We start from the raw sequence: 11,765 nt of genomic DNA, 5'->3' as shown, positions 1-11,765 counted from the left end.
CTGACTGCTTCTTTATGGCCATCTATCTTAGCATCAACGGTGTTCAAGAAAGGTCTTCCAAATATTATGGGACAAAAATCATCTTGTGCAGAACCAAGAACTAGGAAATCAGTAGGGTATTTTATTTTCTCACACAAGATTTCAACATCTCTAACGATCCCAAGTGGTGTGATAGTATCTCTATTAGCAAGTTTAATAGTGACATCAATATATTCTATTTTCAGCGGGTGATATATCATTCATAATTTCTTGGTATAAAGTAAAAGGAATAGCACTCACACTAGCGCCCAAATCACATAAACCATGATAGCAGTTATCTCCTATTTTAACTGAGACAATAGGCATGCCAACAACAGTCTTATTCTTATCTTTAGTATCGGGTTTGGCAATTCTAGCAGCTTCAGCACATAAATAAATAACATGCCCATCAATATTATCGACCAAGAGATCTTTAACCATGGCAATACTAGGTTCTACTTTAATTTATTCAGAGGGTCTAGGTACTTTAATGTTACTCTTATTAATCACAGTTGAAACCTTAGCATGTTCCTTTATCCTAACAGGGAAAGGTGGTTTTTCAATATAAGTAGTAGGCACAACTGGATCAACATTGTAAATGATAGTTTTATCTTTAACTATAACTGGCTCCTCAATCTTTTCTTTAATAGGGGGATGGTATTTAAACCACTTCTTTTTAGGGAGATTAACATGAGTAGCAAATGATTCACAAAAGAGGCTACTATCTCAGAGTCAAGTCCATATTTAGTGCTAAACTTGTGAAAGGCATCGGTATTCATAAAAGATTTAACACAATCAAACTCAAGCTTAATACCCGATTCTTTACCTTCATCGAGTTCCCAATCTTCGGAGTTGCTTTTAATTCTTTCCAAGATATCCCACCTGAATTTAATAGTCTTCTTCATAAAAGAACCAGCACAAAAGGTATCAAGTATGGATTGATCATTACGAGAAAGCCGAGAATTAAAATTATGTATAATAATTTCTCTTGAGACCTCATGATTGGGGCATGAATATAACATTGATTTAACCCCCCCCCCCCAAGCTAGAGCGATACTTTCTCCTTCACGAGGCAAAAAATTATATATATAATTCTGATCACGATGAACTAGATGCATAGGATAAAACTTTTGGTGAAATTCCAATTTCAGTCGCTTCCAATCCCAAGCTCCAATATCATCACATAGCCCATACCATGTCAATGCTTTTCCCCCTAAAGATAAAGGGAAAACATTCTTCTTAACTTCATCTCCGGGTAAACCCGCAAGCTTAAATAATCTACAAACTTCATCAACATAGATTAGGTGAATATCAGGATGTAGTGTTCCATCTCCTGCATAAGGATTACCTAGCAGTTTCTCTATCATACCCAAAGGAATTTCATAACCAATATTTTTAGTAGGTGCAATAGGTTGAGGGGCAACTCTTTATTCCTTCGGTCGAGGTGAATATATCCCGAACAAACCCCTCAAAGAATTGTTTTTCATAGTAGCAAGTAAAAGTAAATTTCAGCACGTAATATATTTTTTTTCCTTACCAATTTCCACTTACCAAGAGCACTTCACCCCCTGACAATGGCGCCAGAAAAGAGTCTTGATGACCCACAAGTATAGGGGATCAATCGTGGTCCTTTTGATAAGTAAGAGTGTTGAACCCAACGAGGAGCAGAAGGAAATGACAAGCGGTTTTCAGCAAGGTAGTTTCTGCAAGCACTGAAATTATCGGTAACAGGTAGTTTGATAGCAAGATAATCTGTAACGAGCAAGTAATGGTAACGGTAACAAAAGTGCAGCAAGGTAGCCCATCCTTTTTGTAGCAAAGGACAGGCTGGAACAATCTCTTACAATAAGCAAAGCGTTCTTGAGGACACACGGGAATTTCATCTAGTCACTTTCATCATGTTGGTTTGATTCACGTTCGCTACTTTGATAATTTGATATGTGGGTGGACCGGTGCTTGAGTGTTGTTCTTACTTGAACAAGACTCCCACTTATGATTAACCCCCTCGCAAGCATCCGCGACTATAAAAGAAGAATTAAGATAACATCTAACCGTAGCATTAAACATATGGATCCAAATCAGCCCTTATGGAATAGCGCATAAACTAGGGTTTAAGTTTCTGTCACTCTAGCAACCCATCATCTAATAAGTACTCCACAATGCATTCCCTTAGGCCCAGAGATGGTGAAGTGTCATGTAGTCGACGTTCACATAACACCACTAAGGGAATCTCAACATACATATCATCAAAATATCGAACGAATATCAAATTCACATGATTACTTGCAACCTGACTTCTCCCGTGGCCTCAAGAACAAGGGCAATTACTCACAAATAATATTCATGCTCAAGATCAGAGGGGTGTTAAATAGCATAATGGATCTTAACAAATAATCTTGCACCAAATAAACCATCTAGCATCAACTACAAGATGTAATCAACACTACTAGTCACCCACAGGTACCAATCTGAGGTTTTGATACAAAGATTGAACACAAGAGATGAACTAGAGTTTGAGATGAGATGGGGTTGTTGAAGATGTTGATGAAGATTGGCCTCCCCAATATGAGAGGGTTGTTGGTGATGATGATGCTTCGATTCCCCCCCCCCCTCCCGCCCAGAGGGAAGTTCCCCGGCAAAATCGCTCCGCTGGAGGGCAAAGTGTTCTTGCCCAAGTTCCGCCTCGAGATGGCGGCGCTCCATCCCAAAAGTCCTCTCCTTATTTTTTTTCTAGGTTAAAAGACCTTATATACCAGAAGGTGGCACCATAGGTGGGCCAGGACCCCCACTACCCACCAGGGCGTGCCCTGGTGCATAGTGGACACCTGGGTGGCCCCCTCTGGTATTTCTTTTCTCCAATATTCCAATATTTATTATATATCCAAAAATATTTTTTCATAAAATTTCAGCTCATTTGGAGGTGTGCAGAATAGGTATCTCTGACATAGCTTTCTCAGGTCCGGAATTCCAAACCGGCATTCTCCGTCTTTGTGTAAACCTTGCATATTATGAGAGAAAAGACATTGGAATTACTCCACAAAGTGTTACAATGAATAAAAACACTATAACTAACAGTAGGAAAACATAATGCAAAATGGATGTATCAGTGGGCAGATGTCCTGGCTGTTGTTGGCACTTGGATATGTGTCCCTGGCGCAAAGAATGGGGTGCAATCGTCTAGTTATCAGCTGGCAATCTGGAGGTATCGAGACAATGAACAATGGAGGTTGTTCCACGAGCGCAGTGGCTGCGATTTTCAACAATTTTTATCATCTCACTTGGTGATTTTCCTACTTCCAGGTTTAAACACTGTAATACAGTAGTAGAGAAGCAAATAAGGTAGCTTGCGAACTAGCTAGGTTAGCAAGCTTGTTTGTGACTCATGATTGGCTGAAGGAACCATTGAATGCAATTGTAACCTTCCTCTATTTTATCTATATTAAATTAAAGTGGGTGGTGTTTTATTTAGTTAGTTTAATAAAAAAAGAGTGGGACAACGCAGCCAAGCCTAGATGGAGATATGTGTTGATTTCTTGATACAGGCTACATAAGCAAGACCATTTTCCGGAGAGAACTCATATGACCTACTCAAATTTTCAACCATAATAAGTTTTCTTCTTATTACAAGACGTGATTTGATCTGCATATGTTTGGTAAAAGAACAATCTTCTCCTTTAATCATATCATAAATGGAAAGTGTTCAATTAGAACATGACTAATAAAATATTAAGTCATATGCGTGTCACATGGCATAAATTTTGGAACTCTCTTTCCAAATATTCAAATCAGGTAGCGGCGCTGCATATGAAGCTAAGACATGTTTTCGCATAGCAGTTTGAATCACAACCAAAGGCATTGCAACAGATCTGATATTCACCATGTCACATTGACACTAGAAAATTGTAGCTAAATGAAGTACAGCGACAAAATTGTACGACTAAATGAAGTCAAATTCTTGAATTCACCATGTCACATTGACACTACAAAACAAGCTACTCCTTATTCTGTAAATTCCAACAAGAGAGAAGAAACATTCTTCTAATCTAAACCTCAAATGGAGTTGCACTCAAGGGAAGAAGCCCTTATTCATTCATTCATTCTCTTTCTTCTCTGCGCCGCAACTCTGCATATCTACACCTCGCCACATCCCATCACTATGTACACAAACAAATCATGCCTCAAATCTAACAAAACCGCCCCTCCCGCAATCTCGGAATCAATAAATTGGACAGCCTATACAAATGCCTTCTTCTATAAAAAGGTAGAGTAGGTAGCTATCTTGACCAGGGGCCTGCTCCACCAAACTGCCTGAAGCAAGCAGAGGAGGAAGAAGGATGTGGATGTGCCCATTGCAGGTTGCCATCTACCTGGCTGCTTGCCACATTATTCTGGTGGGTGTAACCATACATATCTGGGGCTGGGGCAAGTATATTTCCAGCCATACCCTCAGCACCATGAGGAGGAACTAGATTCCTCCTTCCTCCAACGAGCTGCTGGTCCGAGCCCAACGGGCGTGAAGACACCTGCTGCTTGTACTGGGACAGGACACTCAGAAGGCTCCCGTCCCCGCCAGGCAGATCCTGGCCTAAAACGACGCCGTTTGATCCCCCCATTCCAGACCAATTATTATGTGATGGTTGGTCCTCATCAGGGAACCAGCTACGACCTTGATCCGCAGGCACGTGACCAGCAAAACTTTGCGGCTCAACCATAGGGAAGCTGTTCTGAGTACAGAGCGTTGCACTGGAATACATGTTGATGTTGTTCTCAACTTGCTGCGAGTAAAGTCCGCTGTGCCTCTCACCAAGCAACTGCATCTGCTCCTGGGCCAGACCAGATTGAGCTAGGTGTCCGTTTGTCATGGAATGCAAGCCCATAGACTGTTTTATGCCATTCACGTGTCCCAGGGAATATGAGGGGACCATTCCGACACCCTTTGCGCCATTTAGGAGCTGCTCACTGCTTAGCTGGTTGGTGCATGGTTGCAACAGAGATGCTGAATTGCTCGTCGCTTGTGCAGCAGGAACACTGATTAAGTCAACCATACAAGTTGCTGGCCCTCCAGAGGGATGATGTTTAAGCTGCAGGGCACCTGATTGTGCGTACAGACCATTCCCCGGAGGGTGGTACAAGGAATCCACAGGGCTTGCTGGCTGCCATAATTCTTTCTGGCATTCTGCAGGCCCTTTTAGTTCAGGACCTTTCACATTGCTTTGTCTGCTCAAAGTACTATCAGAGGGTATCATTGTGATATTATCAGTCTCTCTTTGATCAAGAATCATGCCATTCATCTCGTTTTCATTGTCATGTCCAGTTGAGGCACTCGGGTAGCACATGTCCTTCAAGTCGTCAGTTCGCTCATTGAAACCGCCATGAACATGAATAGGAAAACCTATATAGCCAGTCTTCTTGCAATCTTGAACTAGCATATTCGGGCTGTTGAGGCCTTGAATAGGTGAGATCGTGCCGCTAATGGCCTTGGGCTCCTGAGATTGCATATCTGGAATGTGATGGTCTTGAAGAGTTGCATCTTTGCAGCTGGTATCTTCCATATCATCATCTTCCATGCCTGGATTGCTCTGAGAGATTCCGTTCCTACAGCTTATATCCACAGGGGCTTCATCTTGTGCGTCTGAGCTGTCGCCACTTTTAGCACTTGTGCTGCTGATCTTTTCAACTTCTTCATCTTGCTCGTCTGAGGTACCCTGACTCTGGGTAGGCATATTCGTGTTATTCATGTCCATAACATCTTGATCTGTCACGTTTGGGCCGTCATGAGAGTCAGTGGATGTACCTGTATCACTTGTGTCATTGCCATCTTGATCTGTCGTGTTTGGGCTGTCATGAGAGTCTGTGGATGTATCAGTAGTATCACTTGTATCATTGGCATCTTCTTCATCTTCAAGACCTACACTGCTATTATTCCCGGATTGCGGCACATCCTGAGGCGAGTGCTCTACCAGTTCTTCCTGTCTATCTGAGGTGCCACCATTTCGATAAGCACCATCTTGTCCAACTTCTGCGGTTCTGACACCTAACTGTTCTGCCTTCTCATAAAAAAATTAGAAGGCAGGCAGATTGTTAGAAACTAATCATAACTTTTAAATGAATACATAATAAATAAGAAATGCTTTGCAAATTTTCATGCTTGCTCGGTGCCTAAACCGGTAGTGCTGCATGATTACTAATACATTGCCATCATAAAATTGTGTAATGACCCATTGGGCAGCAATGTGTAGTAAGAAACCTGCTATTTTCGTGCACAATAGATGTATAGCTGTACCAAATACTATCAACAGCATGTCTTTTGAACCAAGCATCTACATCCTAGTCCAGGATTTGTTAGAGATGCACGTGCAAGCAGTTGACATCATGTGCGCTCAACCCATCTAAGCGAAAAATCTAGTTTATTTTCATACAGAAGTAAATTCCAAATCATGTTCCTCATATAAAAGTAGAAGTGCTCAAAATGGTAAGGCATAACAAACCTTTTCCACCTCAGATATATTCCTCTCTGCAATTTCAAGGCACAGCGACCTCCTTAATTTCTCAGCAATCAACTTCTCTTCCCGGCGGGCCTTGAAAGCAGCAGGGAGTTCTTTACATGACAGAATGACCCTAGCATGGGTATAGTTTGATGTAAGAAAAGACCCATTGACAGTAGAAACAAACAAAATTAAGATATTATTACTGACCAATGATCGTGCAGTTTCTGTTTCTCATCCTCCATCAGTGTCTCATATGGTTTCACATGAAAGTTATCAATATCACCAATAACACCAACAAGATGTCTTGTCTGAATGCCATCACCAGATTGTTTCATTCCCTTAACAAGTTCATGTTGAGCCCTGCTGACCTGAAAAATAGGCACACCAAAGTAAATCTGTGATTCCAGATCAGCATAATGTCAGCAGTACATTAAAAACAATTGCTGGTAGATACATCTAATAATATGGCATCTTCGTAAGGGGAACATGATATATTACTATCAGCTGTGGCTAATGGATGCAACAATCAAAAATTCAACATATTGTCCTCTAGGAAAATATTTCAGAAAACTGGATTTATGTCAGATCTAACAGTTACTTTAGTCCTAAATGAATTTGATGCTACTGGGTCGAACAAGCAGACACTGCATTAGAAACAGAAGTGATATACGATTGGTTATATTATGTTAAGAAGAACTGCAATGGCTCGCATTTCCACTCCAGCATAGCGGAAGCAGAAATTTATTCTAAGCACCAAAAAGTTTACCTTAATATATGACATATACTTTGTGACGTCACCGTTTCGTACAACCTTCATGGGTATTGCATTCTTAGGAGCATTAGAAAATATGACATTTTCTCCGGATGACTGCCGGTCCCCTCGTCGCTGTTTAGCAAGGTTATCCCTACACGAGATAAGCAATAATAGGCTTCAAGTTAGAATAATCCAAAACACAAGAGCTTTTCCTTTTGTAAGAGCCAATAGGAAGCAGTTGAACTATTAGTAGCAACTAACAAAGTATCGCCAGGGTATTCAAACTAGTAACAATATATGAGATATATATTTCACAAGATAAGAAAAAAGGAAGTAGCAATCCAATGAGAACTCCTAAAGGCTAGGTGACGAGCCAGAAGCCGAATGACTAAAAAGGAGCTTGAAAAGTTAGATGCTTAAAAAGAAACTTTCTTAAATCCCAGTGAACCATAAAACTATTCAAAGGTTACCAGGAGCATCAAGTAGTGTGTGTGTGTGTGTGTGTGTGTGTGTGTGTTTGACAAGTGGATCATTTTAGGGATGAACGAGCAACTACCAATAAGATGTAGAAGCGAAAAGATTGAATAAATAAAATCTGAGGGGGAGAGAGTAACCTGAACAAGCTTTTTGGATTGTCACAAGTTAACCATTTGTCCCTCCACCTCGTGACGGTATCAGTCATGCTGCATGGTTAGGGTGTTATTAAGAATGGCATTGCAATATGAGCAGAATGGAGTAGATTATTAGCATTTTGACATACTCGGAATGGTAGTTCTTCAACTGTGCATGATATGCCTTTTTATCAGCTCTGATTTGCTGCTCCTTGTTAAGTAGAGCGTCTGGATGAAGATCACCAGAGCAAAGAGCAGAGGACCTGGAGTGCAACAGAACCTAATGAGCACTCATATCCAACAGAAATTGTGAACTATCTAAGTACGGAACCGCCAAGCAGCAGAGAGCAATTTTGTCTGAAGAGCAGCACCAGAGGCAGCCAGGCATTAATTTGGTAGTGATGCACATGCATAAGAAAAAGGCACTGTGCAAGTAAAATTTGGTGCATGTTTGTGAGCTTCCTTTGTTGAATATAAATAATTTTCTTTAAAGATATAGGTCAGGCACAAGAATCGCATCATACCAGTCATAACCTTATAAAATTAAAAATCTGCAAGCCAACTAACTAAAGTTTTTGTTGAATATAAATACCAAAGTGAGTGAATGAAGACAGCATGAGCAGAATCATCCTCAGTCAAGTAAAGTAAAGTAAAGTAATGAAGTAGGAAGGAATAGTAAGTAGGAATAGTAGTACTTGCCAGGTTAGAAGTGGGTTCCCAAAGTGGTGATTTTCCCCTGTGAGCAAATCCTGCACTGCTTCCTCTGCGTCGGAGCCGGCCGGAAGAAATCGAGCAAGAAACCTCCTGTCGGCCTCGGTCAGGCAGGCGTCCCAGACCTAAAATAGCAAAGCACCCTCAGCATCCATCCATCCATCCATATACCCAGAGGGAGAGGGAGAGCAGATTAGTAGTACTATTACCTGGTAGGAGAGCACCCCGCCGAGGAGAGGGATGTCGGCGAGGGAGAAAATCCGCCTGGGGACGGGCGCGACGTCGGCGAGGGCGAGGGTGCGGGCGCGGGGCGGGGAGTCGATGAAGGGGGCGAGATGGCGCCAGGGGATGCCGATCTGGTCGTCGGCGGGGAGGGCCCGCCTGGAGCGGTCATCCCAGCGGAGGTGGATGTGGGAGCTGAGGGTGAGCAACGGGGAGCGGGGCGGCTGCTCGGGCCTCGCCCGCTTGCTCGATCTGTGCTGCTGCTGGTGCTGGTGGTGGTTGGGCGGGGGCGCGTTCGGCGGCCGCTTCCTCGGCTGACCGGCTGACATCTGACCCGTCGCGGGGCGGCGGCGGCGGCGGCGGGCGGTTGGGAGTCGACGGCCGGGGTAAGAGGACAAGGGTTGGACTCTGAGGATGGATCCCCTCCGCTGGCCGCTGCCAAAGCCAAATCCAAAGCCAAAGCCAAAGGATGAGGGATTAGACGCCCTCCGCCCTCCGCCCTCCGCCGTCCGATCCCATCCAACATCCAACATCCAACATCCAACATCTCTATCCCACCGCCGTCCGATTCTTTTCTTAACCTAGACTAGCCTAGCCTAGCCTACAAGATACTCCTATGTGTATCCTTGTAGGAAGGATATTGTGCTAGCTCAAAAAAGAATATTGTTGTAGCTCCGATTAATTCCACACACAAAAATAGTACATAGGAGTATTTTATTTTATTATTTATTATCATAAAATATACTACAAAAAAAGGGTTTGTTTATTATCATCGTGTGGCCTCTTGCCAAACCCAAAGCCCAAGGATGAGGCGTTGTCCGGCCCAAACCCAAACCCAAATTTCAATCCCACCGCCGTCAGATGGATGGATTTCATTAACCCTCTCTCTTTTCTTAACCTAGCCTAAAACATACTACTACTATGTGTACGTATTTGCTCCGTGTAGAGTAGCAATGGATACTGTCGGTGTCAAAACCGGCGGATCTCGGGTAGGGGGTCCCGAACTGTGCGTCTAGGCGGATGGTAACAGGAGACAAGGGACACGATGTTTTTACCCAGATTCGGGCCCTCTCGATGGAGGTAAAACCCTACTCCTACTTGATTAATATTGATGATATGGGTAGTACAAGAGTTAATCTACCACGAGATCAGAGAGGCTAAACCCTAGAAGCTAGCCTATGGTATGATTGTTGTTCGTCCTACGGACTAAAACTCTCCGGTTTATATAGACATCGGAGAGGGCTAGGGTTACACAGAGTCGGTTACAATCGGAGGAGATCTTCATATCGAATCGGCAAGCTTGCCTTCCACGCCAAGGAAAGTCCTACTCGGACATGGGACGAAGTCTTCAATCTTGTATCTTCCTAGTCCGGGAGTCCGGCCAAAGGTCATAGTCCGTCCATCCGGACACCCCCTAATCCAGGACTCCCTCAGTAGCCCCCGAACAAGGCTTCAATGACGACGAGTCCGGCGCGCAAGTTTGTCTTCGACATTGCAAGGCGGGTTCTTCTCCAAATTCCATGTACCTGTCGGATAGTGTCCGGCTTCTGGTGCGTGTTGCTCTCCTCAGCTTCTGTGCCCAATAATGACCATCTTCCACGTGTCAAACGAATGCAAAAAGGCAGGGTTTTTTTCATTTACCCCCCCAGTCGCGTAAATGAGCCGCCCATAAAAGAGACGGGGTTTAGATCCAACTCACACCACCTTCCCTCCGCGAGTATTCATCAGAGCGCTTTTGACAGAGATCCATTCCACCATGGCCGATCGAAGCAGCTCCTCCTCTCGCCTCTCCAGCCCTCGGCCCGAAGATTGGGAGTGGTGTTCCGTCCCGCATAGCAAGCTAGTAGTGCTTCAATCCAAGGGGCTCCTCCCCCCGGCATATATGGTCCCAGTTCGAGCCGGGATCGCCACCTATAGCGGCGGAGAGCGGGCGGAGAGCGTCCCCAATCCCTCTCAAGGAGAGCGGGTATGCCTAGTCCCTTATCTAATAAGAGGACTCGGATTTCCAATTCATCCGTTTCTCCGAGGGCTACTGGAGTTCTACGGCCTCCAGCTACACAACCGCACGCCTGCCTCCATTCTGCATGTTGCGGGCTTCGTGGCCCTCTGCGAGCTGTTTTTGGGCATCGAGGCCCATTTCACGCTGTGGAAGAGGTTGTTCTGCCTTGTGCCCCGCTCTCGGGAGGGGTCAATTTATCAAGTGGGCGGAGCCGAACTATGGCGCATCGCCGGGACCGGATATCTATCCGGTACCCCAAAGAAGGCGTCCGAGGACTGGCCTTCGAAATGGTTTTATATGGATGGCGTCCCCCTGCCGGACCCTGTACGGATCCGCCTCCCTGAGTTTAACAACGCTCCGTTGAAGAAACGCCTGAGCTGGCGCCCACGAAACCCTCAGAGGGAAACTGACAGGGACGTCCTTTACCTGATGAGCCGGATAAGATTGTTGGCTCATTCCGGATTGACCATGATCGAGGTCATGGCCACATGCATTACGCTGGGGGTGCAGCCGCTTCAGTACAGAGGCCACCCCATGTGGGATTTCAACGGGGAGGACGACGCCACCCGGTGCGGTCGCAAGGGGCCGGATTCGGCCACCGCTCTAACGAAGATCTTATCCGCTTTGTACAAGGGAGAAGAAGAGGAATTCCTCCGTGTCAACCCACGGGGCGGATTCTCCATGTACAGTCCTCCAAACTGGGTGAGCGAATACTTTCAATTGTCTACCCGCTTTCGAAATTCCCATAATTGAGTACTTAGTCTAGCAATGTTAACGCAGGAGCTGCGCCAGACTGTGAAGGAGATAAACAGCCCTCCTCAGCAACCCGAGGCCCCAGAACGGTCCCTCGATCCGGACTCCCAAGAGGACCCGGACTTATGTGTGGAGTTAATTGATGGGGTGTTTCATCAATTGAGTAAGGACAACACCTTAGTGGCCATTACGGCCGACTATCCCGGACT

General features: G+C 44.6%; 1 protein-coding gene across 2 annotated transcripts; it reads right to left on the bottom strand.

The window, feature by feature from the left end:
• Positions 1 to 3,869: 3,869 nt before the first annotated feature.
• On the bottom strand, positions 3,870 to 9,236 carry LOC119313059. 2 transcript variants are annotated; one of them, XM_037588877.1, is made up of 9 exons: positions 8,792 to 9,236; positions 8,571 to 8,707; positions 8,021 to 8,134; positions 7,875 to 7,943; positions 7,273 to 7,411; positions 6,714 to 6,874; positions 6,507 to 6,636; positions 5,813 to 6,065; positions 5,549 to 5,729 (listed from the first exon to the last, which is right to left on the bottom strand). In XM_037588877.1, exons 1-9 carry the CDS (start codon positions 9,131 to 9,133, stop codon positions 5,701 to 5,703), a joined length of 1,374 nt encoding a protein of 457 aa, XP_037444774.1. In that variant the 5' UTR covers positions 9,134 to 9,236; the 3' UTR covers positions 5,549 to 5,700. The 2 variants fall into 2 exon arrangements, with proteins under 2 accessions (XP_037444773.1, XP_037444774.1); XM_037588876.1 differs by having other exon boundaries at positions 3,870 to 6,065; positions 8,792 to 9,231.
• Between the last annotated feature and the right edge of the window lie 2,529 nt (positions 9,237 to 11,765).

Source organism: Triticum dicoccoides, chromosome 5B (genome assembly GCF_002162155.2).
Source record: "Triticum dicoccoides isolate Atlit2015 ecotype Zavitan chromosome 5B, WEW_v2.0, whole genome shotgun sequence".
NCBI classification, from domain to species: Eukaryota; Viridiplantae; Streptophyta; class Magnoliopsida; order Poales; family Poaceae; genus Triticum; species Triticum dicoccoides.
The sequence above is the reverse complement of the archived record's forward strand: the minus strand, read 5'-3'. Positions and strand labels throughout refer to the sequence as shown.